We start from the raw sequence: 19,418 nt of genomic DNA on the forward strand, positions 1-19,418 counted from the left end.
CTGTATTTGCGGATTCAGCCAACCTGCAATCATGTAGAACTGCAGTATGTACTATTGCAAAAGATCCGCGTGTAAGTGGACCTGCACAGTTCAAACCCACGTTGTTCATGGGTCCACCGTACGGGGTAAGCTGCCCTGTGAGAGTGAAGCTGTGTCCTCTGGTATGAGCATAATTCCTAAGCACCCCAAGAATTGTGGGTCATTTTCATTTTGTACTTTGTGTTTATATGTGTTTCAGTTTCTCTATCTTACCTCTGTCACTTTTAAAAAGTTTACTTCTTAAAAGTACCTCAGGCCCAAAGCATTCTAATGACACAGTTATTTTACCCTGAAAATCTCTCCATGTCCTTTCCACCTGCTGTCCAGAAAGAAAGGCAGAGCCCGGTGCTCTCTTGAGGGCGGGGGCCTCACTGTGTGGACGGAGCCCCCCGCTCCTGGCTGTCTCCCTGCAGGGAAAGTTCATCTTCACTCTGCAGAGGGGGCAATCCAATAGGCCTGTCTGGGCGCAGTGAGGCCGGCTTCCTCCTCCTGGCAGAAGTATGACCATGGCTTCCAGCCGGCACCTTGATCTGAAGTTGGTCGGGCATTTTTTGTGTGTTTGGGGATTTTGCATTTTGTTGGTGGTTTTGTCTCATTGGGTCTTTTGCTATTTCTCTCTCACTTTCACATTTGGCAGCCAGCTCCTACCCCCAGCCAAACAACCTGCTCAGTTCCAGGCCAGCACGAGTGCCGGTGTGGATCTGGGCACGGGTCTGACTCCGCCAGGCCCAAGGGAAAGAACTCACACCAGGCAGCCTTCAGCCTGGCACCCAGACCCTCCTCGGTGGGCAGAGAGGGCTCGTAGGAAGTGAACATCTCCAGGCCTAGCAGTTTTCTTTCCTTAAAAATGAAGCTTAAAAAAAGAAGACAAAAGCAAAAGAAAGAGGCAGGATGCATTTTGATAGTCAACCAGGAAATCTGTCTTGGACATGAGAATGGTTTTATTGCAAACATCATCATCACCACTGTCGCAACCTCCCCACAGCTCCCAAACCTTCTTTTAAAAATAGAATGCATTCATTTATTATGGTCAGAGCTTACTCCACTAAGTTCAGGCAGTTTTTCAGTCAAGGTAACCTCTTTTTAGCTTGCAGCCATTGGAGGCCCTTAAGGAGACATTCCACCAAGTATATATACACTCCCCCCGCGCGCCCATCCACCCACCCGCCAATGCTGCTGCCTGTCTCCCTGGATGCTCAGAAGAGCTATGTCATTCCTGCCCTGCAGGACTCAGGTGTTTGTTGGGTGCCTTCCAGAAATGGCACAGGTCATCAAGAGGTGGAACTTTAAAGCCTGAAGGGTTCTTAAGAGATTGCCGCACATCCCCTCGTTTTCCAGGGGAGGAGAGCATTTCTGTAATCCAGAAGGGGTGAAGGATCCAAAATGGGCATAAAAAGAGCAGATTCCTTAGAAGTAACCCCAACATGAGCCATCAGGAGTCCAGTGGGAAGGCAGGATCTGGGGAAAGCCCGCCTCCCTCAGCAGGTCCCCGAGGGACCCGGCTTGTTCCCATCTGGAGCATCAGGTCTCAGTCCAGGGGCAGAGCGACTGTGACACTAACAGGCCCTGCCCTCTCTGCACCTTCAGGTTCAGCCCCAGTGTAAAGCCCACACCTGCCCCTGCCCCTGCCTATATGTTCCTGAATCCGGGAAATGATTTTTCTGGCCAGCAAGGCTGCGTGGAAAGCCTCGTGCTGAGGACTTTGCAAAGCATTGAGAGAGGCAGGTCACACTGACATGTCAAGGAATAATCTCCCACTTAAATGGCTAAAACTATTAGGGAGGCAGGGCAGGAAGGGGTTGGTGATGTATTCTTGGAGCTACCCCGGGGGGAAAAGTGGCCCTTGGGCCTCAGGTGGTTCTCCCTGGTCTGCAGCCACCTCTGCCCAAAGGTACCGGGGGAATTGTTTGGAGTGAAAGTGTGAGAGCAAGTGGCTCCTTTCCCTCCGCTGCCCACCCCCCACCCCCCATTCCCTTGTGCATTCCGATCCCTACCGCCTCCCGCTGGACTTGGGAATTCTTGGGTTCAGAGGGGAGCGCCATCTTCCCCCAGCGGTTCTGGAAGCATTTTAGCAGCCGGTTGGAAAAAAAAACAAACCAAAAAAAACAGATTGCCTGACAATGTCTCACTTGTTGGTGCAAATGTGCATTTTTTTAAAAATGTGGTCTTAATGCCAAATCCTATTTAGTCTCCTTTTTTCTTATATTTTTTGTTTGTTTCTTAAACCAGAGAGAGAATTTGACCCAAATAAACACTGTGGAGTATTGGATCCCGAGACAAAGAAACCTTGCACAAGATCCCTCACCTGCAAGGTATTTCTCTTTCCATAAAAAATACTTCCTGCTCTCGCTGGGGCCTTTGTCGAAATGTTTGCATGCCACTCTCTGCACACGGCAGGGTGTGGAGCCTCGACATGACCCCCAGCTGTTCTTTGTAAGGGAAATGCTTTCTTCTCTTCCATGGTAGCAGAGCGCCTGCCTCAAGCTGGCTGGCTTTTTAAGAAGGGAAAAAAAAAAAAAAAAATAGGCTTCCCCTGTTACTTGTGAGGCCAGACAGTAAATTGTATTTATAGGCACTCACAGGCGGTTCTAAACCCTGCTACGTTTTAATGTATGCAGGAGCAGCGCGGCGGCGGTGGCAGCGCCCTGAAAGGCAGCCCCGGAGGGGAGGACGAGCCGCCGTGCCCCTGATCCAGCCACAGCGGGGTGGCCAGGGGACGGCTGACCCAAGGCGGCCGCCAGTGGGTGGCCCCCAGCCCCGTATTTCATACTGAACTGCCAGTGCCTCTTGGGATGGAGGCTGTGGCCCTCTCTGCTTGGTGGCTCTGTGTGTCTGGGCCAAAGCAAGCCTCCCACCTGCACCTGGATTAACTCCAGCACGCCCTCACCGTTGCCTTTCATCAGAGAGGTTCTCATGGGTTCTGCGCTGAAGCTCGTCATCTTATGCCATTTTTTGGAGGAAGCTTTGGCTTCTTAACGCCAGGAGCGTAGGGCACGGTTGCGTTTTGTGTGGTCTCTGCCTCTTCCCAGCCACAGAACAGGAGCTGTTGCCTTGAAGTTGACTTTTCAAGCACCTCTAAATTCCCATGAATTGCTGTTTCTGAAATGGAGGGCCTGGGGAAGCAGGTTTATGTGCTGATCAAAGAGGCTGTGCTTTCCGTCTCTCTTCTCCTTAGACTCACTCACTAAGCCATCGGAGGGCAGTCCCAGGCCGGAAAAAACAATTTGACCTCCTTCTGGCGGAACACAAAGCCAAGTCCCGGGAAAAAGAAGTTAAAGATAAAGAGCATCTCCTGACTTCGGCAAGGGAAGTACTTCCAAACCCATCCGGGCCAGCGCAGGACTCGCTGCCGGGATCTTCAGGGAGCTTGGGCCCAGAACCTAAAGTCGCGTCCCCTGCAAAATCCAGGCCACCTAACTCTGTGCTTCCTAGGTAAGTCCCACCTGGGTGATAGAAGCCTTGAGTCCTTGGTCAAGTGACCCTGCCTGGCTGGGTCGTATGTGGTCGGATCACGTGTGAAATGGGAGTTGTTATCGTCCTACTTGGGGAGGTGGTTGTGAAGTTGAAAGGAGAGAATGGGCGTGAGGGGCTCAGCCCAGTGCCTGCCACGTAGCGTTCAGTGGATGTTACTGCTGTCACCGTTGTCATCCTCACCGTGGTCATCGTTGCCGTGGTTGTCATCCTCCATAGCAGACCTATATCCGACAGGATGTGTTTTCACGGCGTAAGAGTCAGCTAGAAATAAATAGCTGAAAGGATGACACTCAACCACCAGGCAACTTTCTGGTCACCTGAAAGTTTTTAGATTAGTTGAAGATTCCTGGAGCAGAGAGTGGGGGAAGCCTGGGGGGATGGGTAGTCAGCACAGCCTAGGAGCCCACTTGCCATGATATTTTGTGAATTTTTTCCACAACTCTCCAATGGTCAGGGTAAAGGGAAAATTGCCGTGACAGGGCTGTCTGTCCTTACATTTCCCTCCATACCAAGAAAGCTGAGCCACCTCTTTGGGGTTTTATTTGGTCGTCCTGGACAGAAAGGAAAGAAGAGAAAACAAAACCCACCTGGGGGAATTCCCTGGCAGTCCAGTGGTTAGGATTCCAAGCTTCCACTGCAGGGGGCACGGGTTCGATCCCTGCTCGGGGAGCTAAGATCCCACATGCCACGCAGCGTGGCCAAAAAAAAAGAGGGAGGGAGAAAAAAATTCCACGTGGGTTGAAAATCCACGTATGTGTGTTTTGACAGGCAGTGGAGTGCCGTAATGAGCCACAGACCGATTTCCAGGTGATAGGACAGGTAACCCTCGTTCAAAAATATTTATTGAGTGCTTGCTCCATAAGCAAGGTGCTGTGTTAGGTACTCTCAGGCAGGGGCACAGAGATGAATGAAACTAGATCCTGCTTTTCAAGAATTTGGAGTTTAGGAGATGAGACTCAAATATCCATAGCATCATAAAAAGAAAACATTAATAACGCAATATAAGTGCAGATATTAGTATCCTCTGATTTTTGGTTCTTTTGGCTGCGTTGGGCCTTCTTTGCTGCACACAGGCTTTCTCTAGTTGCAACGAGCAGGAGCTACTCTTTGTTGCGGTGCACGGGCGTCTCATTGCGGTGGCTTCTCTTGTTGCGGAGCGCGGGCTCTAGGCGCACGGGCTTCAGTAGTTGTGGCACGCAGGCTCAGTAGTTGTGGCTCGTGGGCTCTAGAGCACAGGCTCAGTAGTTGTGGTGCACGGGCTTAGTTGCTCTGCAGCATGTAGGATCTTCCTGGACCAGGGCTCGAACCCGTGTCTCCTGCATTGGCAGGCGGATTCTTAACAACTGCGCCACCAGGGAAGTCCCCTCTGATGACTTTTAATGCATACACTGTGAGTCTCAAAGAGTAATTGTCCAGTCAGCAAGTAGGCATTAAGAGAATATAGTTACAAAAGAAGGGGAAGGAATTTATTTTAAAGCAAAGCAAATATTTGATGACAGTTGTTACTAACCTACCAGGATCTCTCATGCCTTACACTTTGGTGCAAGCCTGACCAGTTTGGCAGCTGGAGCCCCTCTCTTGGAATCACGAAGCTCAGCCTCAGGCATCTGGGGGGATGGAGTCAGATGGAGTCACCACCCACACATCTCCATCATCATAACCATTGTCGGGTCGTTGTCGTCATCCGTTTACTTGCCACTGTCCTTGCCACCCCTCATTTTCCAAGATCGTTTTATAATTTCTCACTGTAATGCCAGATGTTGGTGAAGGATACTACCCTTGGGGACACAGTTCTGCTCCAAACTTCTGGAAGGGGCTTCAATTCTATATACAGTAGCTTTCAAACTTCTTGGTGGCGATGGAACTTTTTTGTTCCCACAGAACCTTACATGGTACCCGATATAAAAGCAGACCTGCCTCCACCTGAAGCCCGCTCAACCCTGCTCTCATCGCACGTGTACCCAGGACCCACTGTCCCCCAGCCCATCCAAGGGATCACCTCAGCTTCCCCAAGGACTCCAGGGAACCCCAGTTTGAAAACTCTTTTATTATACATTTCTCCATCGATTTTGACTGATGCAGGCACTTAGCACCCAAGCAGTGGTACCTGGCTTAACAGAGAAGCTGGGGGCAGCCGTTAAAAAATGAAACAGGCAATAGTGGAGCCTTAAGAGCTGCTTCTTTCTGTTACTTTTTTGGTTTAATTTTCAGGGGAATGTTTGTCAATAGAGAAATGCCAGGTGTTTATGTTCTTTTAGGGAAATAGAAGAAAGGGAGAGGGTGAGGTTAATCGGCACAAAAGAATGTCTCTGAAGGAAAAGGGGAGGCCAAGGAGCACATTACAAATGTTGGTAAGAGAATAATTTTTGAGGACGCTTTCAAGGCACCAGAAAACTCAGGGGTGAACTCTGTTCCACAGTTAGTGGGAAATAACGTCCTTTTTCAGTTGTTTTAGGTTCACACGAGACCCCATGCCGTCAGAGATCGAAAAAGCATGATCAGGGCTTCCCTGGTGGTGCAGTGGTTGAGAGTCCGCCTGCCGATGCAGGGGACGCGGGTTCGTGCCCTGGTCCGGGAAGATCCCACATGCCGCGGAGTGACTGGGCCCGTGAGCCATGGCCGCTGAGCCTGTGTGTCCGGAGCCTGTGCTCCGCAACGGGAGAGGCCACAACAGTGGCCTTTTTTTGCGTACCGCAAAAAAAAAAAAGAAAAGAAAAGAAAAAAGAAAAAGCATGATCAGAAGTAAACATACCCACATAAGACTTAAAGCAGTTATTTTCCTCATATTAATGATGTAAATATAATAGATGTTTCAGTCACACTCATTATCTATAATTGGCCCCCAAAAAAATTGTCACACATGAATGGAATTATGGTTATCCCTTCCCAATCGTGAATTTCTCTTGTAGGAAATGCTAACAGCGTGTGAATTTATATCTTAAATATCATTTTGGTAACCTTGAAAATATTCCAGTTGCCATATTTTTGCGTTGCAACCCATCCTTGTCAGGGGTTCCTGAAAGAGGGACTTGGGTCTAGGATTGGAAAAGTGAAAGTTAGCTAGCAAGGGTTGAAACAGGATTGGAAGTGCAAGGCTCAACTCCTTGTCTGCTAACTAGATGAACGTGGCCATATCTCTCAGCCTCTCTGGCCTCAAATTGCTCAACTGTCAAACAGAGCTAAGGAGAATTAAGTGAGATAAAATACCAAGCTCATCATAAGCACTCAGTTCATGGTCGCTGGTAGTAGGGGGCAGTGGTAGTCAATGGGAAAGCAATGGGAGCCTCAGTGCTACCTGATTTCCATTCACCTGTCCTCCTGGCCTCTGTCCTTCAACCTGGGGCCCCTTGGATAACATACCAGTATGCTCTGTTTCTTTGCCCCCAACTCTAAGGAAACACATTATTTGCCCCACAGAGCCCAAGGGCTATGAATGACCAGGCCAACCAAAGCCATCAGGACTCTGTTGGAAAGGCGCGGGGGTTCGAGGAAGGGGGGCAGCAGAGGGAGGAAGGGTCAGCTGTGGAGGTCAGTGCTGCCAAGATCTGGGCACATTCCCCTCTGTCTCATAGATGCTCACACATCTCCCCTTAAAGTATAAAATGGCAAATGCCAATGAATCTAAGACTGACAAGGGCAGCAGGGAAAGAGGCAGAAGGTCCTAGATACCTGAAAAGGGCAGAGGTGAGTCTGGAGTAAAAGCTACTTCATTACATAGAGTAAACGCCAAAGTGGAAGCCATTTCTCTCCTTGACTTATGTTTATCCCTGGGCTTTTCCTACTCATTTCTCAACAGGGGGGCCTTTGAAGTCAAGCAGGCAGAGCCCAGTCTCATTTCCACTTTTTACTAGCTTGGCAACCAATGTCCTCATCTGAGAAGTGTAGGTCATAGTTACGCGCACCTAAGGCAGTGGGTAGCTCCAATGAGAAAAGGTATGTGACGTGCCTACATGCAGTAAGGACTCAGTTAAGGTCAGTTGTTTTGCTCGTGCTTCCTCAAAGTGGTGGGGGTTAGGGGACTTCAAGTTTCTCTGGGTGTAACTGGACAGGGACCATCATCACATGCACTGTCTTTAGACCAGACTGGTAAGTGGAGGGGCGAGGGGTAATGTAGTGCTGAGGAAGAAAGGTTGGACGGCAGCTTAACACTTGTGAGACTTTTCCCACACTTTCTCATGGCCAGTTGCCCAATTCCCCATCATCCTCTCCAAGCCTTGGCTTTTTTGAGACGCAAGCTGGTCCCAACGCACTCCATCCCTCCAGGTTCCACCCTGGAGGGCAGTGATCAGAGCTGGGAGGAGGTCTTGAAAGCATCCGCCATTCCGTCATCACCGGGAGGGTGCCCACGTCCTGAGTGACACAAGTCTAAAAACGAGGACATCCAGAGCTCCTTCCCATTGTGCACATGCACACATGTGCCCAGCGTCCTTCCTTCATGTTTCTGTCTTGGTTCTCAGAGCTGATTCTGCTCTGCAGCTCGCAGTTTTCATGCTCAGCTTTACTCTCCACAATTCTCCTCCCCTCCCCTTTTGTCTGGCAACTGGAACTTACTATTGAGTGTTTCAACTGTTCTAAGATTTTTTTTTCTTAACGAAACTTCTTTTTTTTAAATCAACATAGTATAGACACATAGTTCAAAAACTAAATAGTACTAAAAGGGTTAGAGTGAAAAACAGTAGTTCCTACCATCCTGGAACTCTGTTGACCCTCTCTGTGTTGGAGCACCTGTTTCCTGGATCCCTTTGCCACCTTCTCTGTTGGTTTGCTCCTTTATTTGATGGAGTATCTTCTCCATTAGCTTCCTGTGAAAAGGGACATGGGAGGTCAATTTTTAGAATCCTTATACACCTGAAAATGTTTTTATTCTACCCTCACACTTAATTGATCATCTCTCTGAGTATATAACTGGATTGAGAATTATTTCCCTACAGAAGACTGAAGACAATTTTTCCATTGGCTTCTGGCATCGAAGGTTTTTATTGAGGAGTTTCATAACATTCTGATTCCATTTTTAATTGCTGAAGCATGGGGCTCTGAAATTTCCTGGGGATCCCCCTTGATGTAGGTCTTTTTTCATTCATTGTTCTAGGTACTCAGTAGATCCTTTCAACCTGGAAACACCTGTTTCTGGGATGTTTTCCCATGTTACATGCTAAATCGTTTTCTCCCCACTATGTCTTTAGTCTCTTTCTTAACCTCCTGTTAGTTGGATGTTGGATCATTTGCTCTGACCTCTTCATCCTCTTACCTCCTTTCTCCTGTTGTCTCTCAATCTCTTGTTCCACTTTCTAAAAGATTTTTTTACTTTACTCTTCAAAACTGTATATTAAATAGTTTACGATTTACTTGTTAAATTTTAGGATCTGGTTCTTTTTATCGGCATGCGGGATCTTAGTTCCCCAACCAGGGATCAAACCCACACCCCCTGCAGTGGAAGGGCAGAGTCTTAACCACCGGATCTCCAGGGAAGCCCCTCCTCTTTTCTTCCTTTCTCTTCATTTCCCCCAAGTTTGTTTCATATATGTGTTCATGTGTTTGATGTTTGGTTGGTCAGCTCATGTTGGAGATGTTCCGGGAATGTTTGGTTATCTCTAACCATTCATATTTAAAAGAGAGGCTCTAACAGGCTCATTGGAGGTCTATGTGGGACTATCAACCGAAAGGTCATCATGTCACCAGTCAGCCTTTTGTTGGAATATTCCCAAAGGCAAGCTGTGGAAGCCTTTTCTCCAGGGCCATTCAGTTTCCTGAGGGAAGAGCCCTGCCTGCTGATGTACCTGGTAATAGGCATTCTGGCAGTGCCAACTAAGGATCTGACCAGGGGCAGCCCACAGTCCTCCTGTTTTTAGCCCTGTGCCCCCTCCTGGTCTCTGCTGAGCCTGGGGGCCCCACGTCTAGAGTCTCTCTGGTTCATTTTCTCTTTTTGAGGGTTGATTGGAGGGCGAGGGGGCTGGCAGGGGCAATGGTAAGTCATGTGACCGTGTGAGGTAGTAGTGATGACCTGCGGGTCCAACGACAGAATATTGAGCCTTTCAGCTCTCTCGCTATGTTTAGTCCTCACCTCACCCATGACTTGTGCAGCTCTAGCTGCTCCAGGTGCCCTGCTTCTCAACGTTCTGTGGTAGGTCAGCTCCTTTCCCATCAGTTAACACTCTCCAGCCACAGTCTGTCTTCTAAAAATAGGTTAAAATCTCTTGTTCACACTTGTTGGGACACTTCAGGTGCAAGTAGCAGAAAATCTTGCTTACTAACCACTTCAATAATTAGGAAATTTCTTACCACTGGTGACAAGAAGTCCAGAGGTGAAAGGGCACCAGTCCCCAAAGATCAGGGGTTGGCTCTCCTTTTTTTTTTTTTTTTTCTGTAACCTAGTCTTTTTTTTTTTTTTCTTTATTGGAGTATAATTGCTTTACAATGTGTTAGTTTCTGCTTTATAACAAAGTGAATCAGTTATACATATACATATATCCCCATATCTCTTTCCTCTTGTATCTCCCTCCCTCCCACCTTCCCTATCCCACCCCTCTAGGTGGTCACAAAGCACCGAGCTGATCGCCCTGTGCCATGCGGCTGCTTCCCACTAGCTATCTGTTTTACATTTGGCAGTGTATACATGTCCATGCCACTCTCTCACTTTGTCCCAGCTTACCCTTCCCCTTCTCCATATCCTCAAGTCCATTCTCTAGTAGGTCTGCGTCTTTATTCCCATCTTGCCCCTAGGTTCTTCATGACCATTTTTTTTTTCTCCCTTAGATTCCATATATATGTGTTAGCATACGGTATTTGTTTTTCTCTTTCTGACTTACTTCACTCTGTATGACAGACTCTAGGTCCATCCACCTCACTACAAATAACTCAATTTCGTTTCTTTTTATGGCTGAGTAATGTTTCATTGTATATATGTGCCACATCTTCTTTATCCATTCATCTGTGAATGGACGCTTAGGTTGCTTCCATGTCCTGGCTATTGTAAATAGAGCTGCAATGAACATTGTGCTACATGACTCTTTTTGAATTATGGTTTTCTCAGGGTATATGCCCAGTAGTGGGATTGCTAGATTTTATGGTAGTTCTATTTTTAGTTTTTTAAGGAACCTGCATACTGTCCTCCATAGTGGCTGTATCAATTTACATTCCCACCAACAGTGCAAGAGGATTCCCTTTTCTCCACACCCTCTCCAGCATTTATTGTTTGTAGATTTTTTGATGATGGCCATTCTGACCGGTGTGAGATGATATCTCATTGTAGTTTTGATTTGCATTTCTCTAATGATTAATGATGTTGAGCATTCTTTCATGTGTTTGTTGGCAATCTGTATGTCTCCTTTGGAGAAATGTCTATTTAGGTCTTCTGCCCACTTTTGGATTGGGTTGTTTGTTTCTTTGATACTGAGCTGCATGAGCTGCTTGTAAATTTTGGAGATTAATCCTTTGTCAGTTGCTTCATTTGCAAATATTTTCTCCCATTCTGAGGGTTGTCTTTTCATCTTGTTTATGGTTTCCTTTGCTGTGCAAAAGATTTTAAGTTTCATTAGGTCCCATTTGTTTATTTTTGTTTTTATTTCCATTTCTCCAGGAGGTGGGTCAAAAAAGATCTTGCTGTGATTTATGTCATGGAGTGTTCTGCCTATGTTTTCCTCTAAGAGTTTAATTGTGTCTGGCCTTACATTTAGGTCTTCAATCCATTTTGAGTTTATTTTTGTGTATGGTGTTAGGAAGTGTTCTAATTTCATTCTTTTACATGTAGCTGTCCAGTTTTCCCAGCACCACTTATTGAAGAGGCTGTCTTTTCTCCACTGTATATTCTTGCCTCCTCTATCAAAAATAAGGTGACAATATGTCTGAGGGTTTATCTCTGGGCTTTCTAATCTGTTCCATTGATCTATATTTCTGATTTTGTGCCAGTACCATACTGTCTTTATTACTGTAGCTTTGTAGTATAGTCTGAAGCCAGGGAGCCTGATTCCTCCAGCTCCGTGTTTCTTTCTCAAGATTGCTTTGGCTATTCGGGGTCTTTTGTGTTTCCATACAGATTGTGAGATTTTTTTGTTCTAGTTCCGTGAAAAATGCTAGTGGTAGCTTGATAGGGATTACATTGAATCTGTAGATTGCTTTGGGTAGTATAGTCATTTTCACAATGTTGATTTTTCCAATCCAAGAACATGGTATATCTCTCCATCTATTTGTATAATCTTTAATTTCTTTCATCAGTGTCTTATAATTTTCTGCATACAGATCTTTTTTCTCCTTAGGTAGGTTTATTCCTAGATATTTTATTCTTTTTGTTGCAATGGTAAATGGGAGTGTTTTCTTAATTTCACTTTCAGATTTTTCATCATTAGTGTATAGGAATGCAAGAGATTTCTGTGCATTAATTTTGTATCCTGCCACTTTACCAAATTCATTGATTACCTCTAGTAGTTTTCTGGTAGAATCTTTAGGATTCTCTATGTATAGTATCATGTCATCTGCAAACAGTGACAGTTTTACTTCTTTTTTTCTGATTTGGATTCCTTTTATTTCTTTTCCTTCTCTGATTGCTGTGGCTAAAACTTCCAAAACTATGTTGAATAATAGTGGGGAGAGTGGGCAACCTTGTCTTGTTCCTGATCTTAGCGGAAATGCTTTCAGTTTTTCACCATTGAGGACGATATTGGCTGTGGGTTTGTCATATGTGGCCTTTATTATGTTGAAGTAACTTCCCTCTCTGTCTACTTTCCAGAGGGTTTTTTATCAAAAATGGGTGTTGAATTTTGTCAAAAGCTTTCTCTGCATCTATTGAGATGATCATATGGTTTTTCTCCTTCAGTTTGTTAATATGGTGTATCACATTGATTGATTTGCATATATTGAAGAATCCTTGCATTCCTGGGATAAACGCCACTTGATCATGTTGTATGATCCTTTTAATGTGCTGTTGGATTCTGTTTGCTAGTATTTTGTTGAGGATTTTTGCATCTATGTTCATCAGTGATATTGGCCTGTAGTTTTCTTTCTTTGTGACATCTTTGTCTGGTTTTGGTATCAAGGTGATGGTGGCCTCGTAGAATGAGTTTGGGAGTGTTCCTCCCTCTGCTATATTTTGGAAGAGTTTGAGAAAGATAGGTGTTAGCTCTTATCTAAATGTTTGATAGAATTCGCCTGTGAAGCCATCTGGCCTTGGGCTTTTGTTTGTTGGAAGATTTTTAATCACAGTTTCAATTTCAGTGCTTGTGATTGGTCTGTTCATATTTTCTATTTCTTCCTGATTCAGTCTTGGAAGGTTGTGCATTTCTAAGAATTTGTCCATTTCTTCCAGGTTGTCCATTTTATTGGCATGTGGTTGCTTGTAGTAATCTCTCATGATCCTTTGTATTTCTGCAGTGTCAGTTGTTATTTCTCCTTTTTGATTTCTAATTCTATTGATTTGAGTCTTCTCCCTTTTTTTCTTGATGAGTCTGACTAATGGTTTTTCAATTTTGTTTATCTTCTCAAAGAACCAGTTTTTAGTTTTATTGATCTTTGCTATAGTTTCCTTCATTTCTTTTTCATTTATTTCTGATCTGATCTTTATGATTTCTCTCTGGCTCTCCTTCTTTGGCTTTCTTGTATTCCACCCTCTTCGATCTTTTGGCTTCATCTTCAATGTCATTAGCAAGATGGCTACAGCACTTCCAGAGGAAAAAGGTCCAGATGAAGGTGGAGACCACCTTTTCCTTGTGTCTCTTTTTTTTCTTTTTTTTTTTAATAGCTGTCCTAGTGGGTGTGAAGTGGTAACTCATTGTGATTTTGATTTGCATTTCCCTAATGACTGATGATGTTGAACATCTTTTCATGTGATTGCTGGCACCATTTATATATCTTTTCTGAGAAATGTCTATTCAAGTCCTTTGCTCATTTTTTCAATTTTTTTTAAAAATAAATTTATTTATTTATGGCTGTGTTGGGTCTTTGTTGACGCCCACGGGCTTTCTCTAGTTGCGGAGAGCGAGGGCTACTCTTCACTGCAGTGCATGGGCTTCTCATTGCAGTGGCTTCTCTTGTTGCGGAGCACGGGCTCTAGGCGCACAGGCTCAGTAGTTGTGGCACACGGGCTTACTTGCTTCGCGGCATGTGGGATCTTCCCGGACCAGGGATCGAACCCGTGTCCCCGGCACTGGCAGGCAGATTCTTAACCACTGTGCCACCAGGGAAGTCCCTAAATTTATTTTTTATTGAAGTATAGTTGAATTACATTGTTGTGTTAATGACAGCAAAGTGACTCAGTTATACATATATATACATTTTTTTCATATTCTTTTTCATTATGGTGTATCACAGGATATTGATCTTCCTTATGCTATTCAGTAAGGTCCTTTGCCCATTATTTTTTAATTTTTAAAAAAATTTTGGCCACACTGTGCGGCTTGCAGGATCTTCGTTCCCTGACCAGGGATCGACCCCAGGCCCCTGCAGTGAAAGCGAGGAGTGTTAATGACTGGACTGCCAGGGAATTCCTTCCTTGTGTCTCTTTTTAAAAGTGAGGAAAATCTTTGCAAAAGCCACCCCCCCACCGCAAAAAAATACATTTTCTTTTATTTCTCATGCACTTTCCCAAACCAATCATTAACGAGATGAATGAGGTTCCCATTATTACTTAAGGGGTTAAATGGAGACTAGGATGTCATCACCATGATGATCACCACAGTTCTGTTGATCTCTTTGTTTTTCAGAGCTAATGCCTTTTTTATCCCTTTACTATGATTTTAATATTTTGAGACAGAGGAGATAAATGTGTTCAATCCACCTGCCCCATTTAACAGTAAATTCTTCAGCCACTTTCTTACACATACCTGTACTACTAGCTCACTTTCTTTTATTTTTCTCTCTTTCTTTTTTACTTTTTGTTATGAAAATTTCCCCATGTACAGAAAAATAGAATAGTATAATGAATACCTGCATACTTAGTTTTAACAGTTTTAATATTTTGCCACTGTGTTGACTTCATCTACATTCTTTTTCGTTTTTTATAAATTTATTTTATTTGTTTATTTTTGGCTGCATTGGGTTTTCGTTGCTGCACACATGCTCTCTCTAGTTGCGGCGAGCGGGGGCTACTCTCTGTTGCGGTGCACTGGCTTCTCATTGTGGTGGCTTCTCTTGTTGCAGAGCACGGGCTCTAGGCACATGGGCTTCAGTAGTTGTGGCACGCGGGCTCTAGAGCACAGGCTCAGTAGTTGTGGCGCACGGCTTAGTTGCTCCGCGGCATGTGGGATCTTCCTGGACCAGGGCCCGAACCCGTGTCCCCTGCATTGGCAGGTGGATTCTTAACCATTGTGCCACCAGGGAAGCCCCATCTACATTTTTTGATCTGTTTTGAAGTAAATTGCAGATGTCTTGGCACTTCACCCTAAATTTCGAAATGCATCTTTAGAAAGTAAAGATCTTTTCCTTTATAACTATGGTACTAGTATCACACAACAAAATCCGGCTTTTATCTCCCGCAGGATAGGGAGGTCCTAATATGGTGGGGAAAGCTTCAAAAAGAGTCTACCAGAAAGTATGGGAACAACTTAAATGTCCATCAATAGAGTAGTTAAATAAGTTACAATATGTCCATACTATGGAATACTATACTGGGGAATATTAAAATGATGATAGATTTCTATACATGGAAAGATTTCTGCAACATCACTAAGTTAAAAAAAAAAGCATAATAGTATGTACAATGTGATCCAGTTCTACGCTACTAAGTGTAAAATAGATAGCTGGTGGGAAGCAGCCGCATAGCACAGGGAGATCAGCTCGGTGCTTTGTGACCACCTAGAGGGGTGGGATAGGGAGGGTGGGAGGGAGGGAGATGCAAGAGGGAGGAGATATGGGGATATATGTATATGTATAGCTGATTCACTTTGTTATAAACAGAAACTAACACACCATTGTAAAGCAATTATACTCCAATAAAGATGTTTAAAAAAAAATGCATGTGCCTGTTTGTACAGTAAAGAGGTCTGGAAGGATATAAATCAAAATGGAAGTAACACTTGATCTTGAGTGGCAGGTTTACGAATGCTGTTTTCTTTCTTTATATGTATTGATGTTATCAAAATTGGTTTACCGTTTGGGTCTTCAGCTGTAAACAGGCAACAGTGCTGTTGCCCCTTCTGACACAGGAGAGTAGGGAATGCACCTGGGAGTTGTGTTTTCTGGACTGTAGACTTTTAACATGTAGAATGAATGGCATCTTTGTTTTCATAAGGGTGGGAAGGTGATAGTCAATAATAAATTATCATACCAACAGAGTTGTTATAATTACACGGGAAAACTACCTGTGGCCTTGTTTGTGGGGTTTTATGGGGTTTTTTTTATTTGTAGCATTGTATGCATACATGAAATTTACTATTTTAATTTCTAAGTGTACAGTTTAGTGGCATTAAGTACATTCACGTTGTGGTGCAACCATCACCACCAGCCGTCTCCAGAACTTTTTCATCATCCAGTACTGGAGCTCTGTACCATTAAATACTAACGCCCTGTTCCCAGCACCTGGTGACCACTGTTCTACTTTTTGTCCCTGTGAATTTGACTACTCTAGGTACCTCATACAAGCGGTGTCATACAGTAATTGTCCTTTGTGACGGGCTTAGTTCACTTAGCATCATGCCCCCAAGGTTTATCCATGTTGTAGCAGGTGTCAGAATTTCCTTTCTTTTCTTTGTTTTTTTTAAAGGAACATTTATTTATTTACTTATTTTTGGCTGTGTTGGGTCTTTGTTCCTGTGCGCGGGCTTTCTCTAGTTGCAGCAAGAGGGGGCTACTCTTCATTGTGGTGCGTGGGCTTCTCATTGCAGTGGCTTCTCTTGTTGTGGAGCACGGGCTCTAGGCGCACGGGCTTCAGTAGTTGTGGCTCACCGGCTCTAGAGTACAGGCTCAGTAATTGTGGCGCATGGGCTTAGTTGCTCTGTGGCATGTGGGATCTTGCTGGACCAGGGATTGAACCCTTGTCCCCTGCATTGGCAGGCAGATTCTTAACCACTGCACCACCAGGGAAGTCCAGAATTTCCTTTCTTTTTAAGACTTAATATTCCATTGTGTGGATATATGGTATGATAACAATTTCATAAAGCCATAGTTTAGTATCTGTTTGTAGAGCTGTCTTGTTTATCCATTCATCTGTTGATGGACATTTGGGTTGTTTTTACCTTTGTGGCTTTGTTTTTACATGACTGTGCTTTGGGGATCTGGTTTGAACTCAGGAATTTGACACCTAGAAAGATTTCAAAACAACAAAGAATCCAGGGTGAAAATGAGGGAGAAGGAAGATGCGTGAGTAAAAGCTGCTTCGTGTTACTTGAAGGGGCAGCTTTCAAAGCAGAACACAGAAAACCTTTTTTTTTATTTATTTATTATTATTTTTTTAAGATCCTGATTTTTTTTTCTCCAAGTCATCTTTTTCACCCAATCTTTCTCCCTGGTCAATCACCTCATGAAAGTGGAGAGCAGTAAAAACAACTAACAACTAGCTTTGACCGTTCTTCTAACCCTTCGCCTGAGGTGCATGTTTCGTTTTGCTCTTTACTGCTCAGGAATCATTAGTGCCACCTCTTACTGTGACTGATGCTGCTTTTCTATAAGCTTAGCCATAATTGAGATGAGATCTGTTGGATTGTTTATACGCATAGAATTCATTCATTCCTTCATTGAGAAACATATTTCTTCAACGCCTACTGTTGAGTCAGTCATGCCAGCCTGTGGGTCTAGAGGCTTGTCAAAAATTAAACGGAAACAATCATCCTCAGAAGACACAATTAAACTACATGTGGTTTGATATATTAAGAAACAGGCTTGGCTGTGGGGAAAGGAACTTGTGGCCCCATGGCTGGGACAAAACATTTTTTCATGCCGGTATGGTAACAATTTCATAAAGCCATGGTTTAGTAGCTGTGTGTGTAGGGCTGTCTTTTGTCATCACTGATATTTTGTTGATTGATTTGAACTTATTTATCTGGTTGATCTTCCCATCAGGTCCACTTTCAAAGAGAAGCAACTGCAGGGCAAGTACAAGTTACGTACAAATGAATGAATAGTTGTAAGTGAATTCTAGAAGATTAGTTTTAAGTTAAATTAACTCTCTATCACATTGGCTTCTAGTTTTGTATTTTCTATTCCTCTTACACTGTTGGAGTTGTCCCTGATGCCCAAATTCAAGCAGGGCAGAGCCTCAGCTCCAACCTGTAGAGAGCTGGTCGCTGCTCACCCTCTCAGCCTGAATTTTCCCCTTGTGCAGATTTGCCATTGATCCGCCTTCCTTAATGTATCTGGAAGGCTGACTGGGTGGATCTCGTTCCCTCGGGAAAGTTGATTCTGTTTGCTCTCTCTTGCCCTTAGACCATCATCTGCAAATAGCATAAGCAGCAGTACATCTTCAAACCACAGTGGCTACACTCCGGAACCCCCTCTACCCCCAGTTGGAGGTGACCTCGCCAGCCGACTGTCAAGTGATGAAGGGGAGATGGACGGAGCCGACGAATCCGAGAAGTTATTAGACTGTCATTTCTCCACTCACCACCCCAGACCTCTTGCGGTAGGCCTCCTTCTGTTTCCATCCAGGCCTTGTTTCCCCCTGTGCTTTGCAGTATTTAGGTGACTGTGTCCTACAATGGCATCCTTCCTAAGGAGAGGCCTCCGGGACAGTGTTTTACGAAAGGGCTTCCCCTGAGGTTGAATGATTACCTTAGAAATCCCCTTGAAAATCACAGAAGGAAAGGTAAGGGCTCCCAGCTGATTTTAATCCTTTAAACACCTGAGTATTTGTGGTCCACCTTGAAGCGTTAATGCTTGAGAAACGGTGTTTATAGAAGAGCACGGGGAACTGACCTTCCTGCCTTTCCCATCCACGCGGAGCCTCTGATTTCAAGAGTTAGTCTAGCTCACCTGCCTTGAAAACTGTCTCTGAGCAGTGTGCCAGGTGCCAGTCCTGGCTGGTTTGCTCCCCTGTTGGTTCTGAGTTTTATTGTTATTAGTAGGTGTGACGATATGGCACCAGAACTGAGTGTGTGTGTGTGTGTGTGTGTGTGTGTGTGTATGTGTGCAGGAAAGAAGGAAGCATTTCATGTCCGCGTGATTGTTGATTAACGAAAAGGTCAGTTTCTTCCCAGTTCCTTGAAAGAATCCACTTTAACAATTCAGAAGGTCATTGAAATCGAGGTGGGTGGTATAAGGAGGCATGAGCTGGAGGCTTGTTTGTGTTTGCCCTACGAGCACTTAAGAAGGGACTGCCTGGTGCTTCCATCACAGAGCCGAATTCAGGGAGGCTGGGAACGTCGGACCCCACAGCCGGTTTGCTCTGTTCCCAGCTTGAGCCCTGCAAGATTAGCTTTGACTGTCCCAAGATGGCATGAACTGTGTAGGTGAAATCAACCGTGCATCACGATAGAGTGAGTCCCTCCTCCCTTCTATCAGCGTGATGAATGAAGGCCAAATTCACTTCCTGTTTCTGGGGAGGATGGTGACCTGTACTTCACCAACAGCCTGAGACTTTGCCTCTTGGCTAGTACAAAAATAGGGACAGTCAGGAATGCTTCTGACGGCCAGTAATAGAAAACGACTCATACGGTGTGTGCACTTCGGTCATTTACTTGTCTCATGTAACAAGGAGTCTAGAGGTGAGAGCTCCCAGGCTTGGTTCAGCATCTCCTCAATGTCCTGCTGCTGAGGGAGAATCTCTGCAACCCTCTTTGCCTTTCATGCACAGTCTGGATGTGTCAGTTCGAGTTCCAATATCACATCCTCACCCAGTAGCACTCTACAAAGTGGGGAAAGGGACAAACAGAAAGGGAGTCTGCTTCTAAGATGCTATCTTATGTCATTTCTTAGGGAAGAAAAATCTTCCTATAAGCACCCCCAGCAGACCTTCCCTTCCATCAGCCAGAAGTAGGTCATGTGCC

The 19,418-nt window shown here is 44.8% G+C and overlaps 1 protein-coding gene across 15 annotated transcripts in view; it reads left to right on the forward strand.

Annotated features, from left to right (window-relative positions):
- Positions 1-19,418, forward strand: part of ATXN7L1 (ataxin 7 like 1) — a 243,690-nt gene that overhangs the window by 204,547 nt on the left and 19,725 nt on the right. For 14 of the 15 annotated variants that reach the window (XR_003795185.1, XM_029233303.1, XM_029233302.1 and 11 more), the window contains 3 exons: positions 2,269-2,351; positions 3,215-3,471; positions 17,860-18,055. Coding sequence is in view for 14 of the 15 variants with exons in the window: in XM_029233303.1 (XP_029089136.1) it covers positions 2,269-2,351; positions 3,215-3,471; positions 17,860-18,055 (536 nt within the window). In the remaining variant the exon portion in view is untranslated. The remainder of the gene's footprint in view (positions 1-2,268; positions 2,352-3,214; positions 3,472-17,859; positions 18,056-19,418) is intronic. The other variant, XM_029233315.1, reaches the window with a different exon arrangement.

This window comes from Monodon monoceros, unplaced genomic scaffold (assembly GCF_005190385.1).
Source record: "Monodon monoceros isolate NGI ecotype Baffin Bay Population unplaced genomic scaffold, NGI_Narwhal_1 Super_Scaffold_2, whole genome shotgun sequence".
Taxonomy (NCBI): domain Eukaryota; kingdom Metazoa; phylum Chordata; class Mammalia; order Artiodactyla; family Monodontidae; genus Monodon; species Monodon monoceros.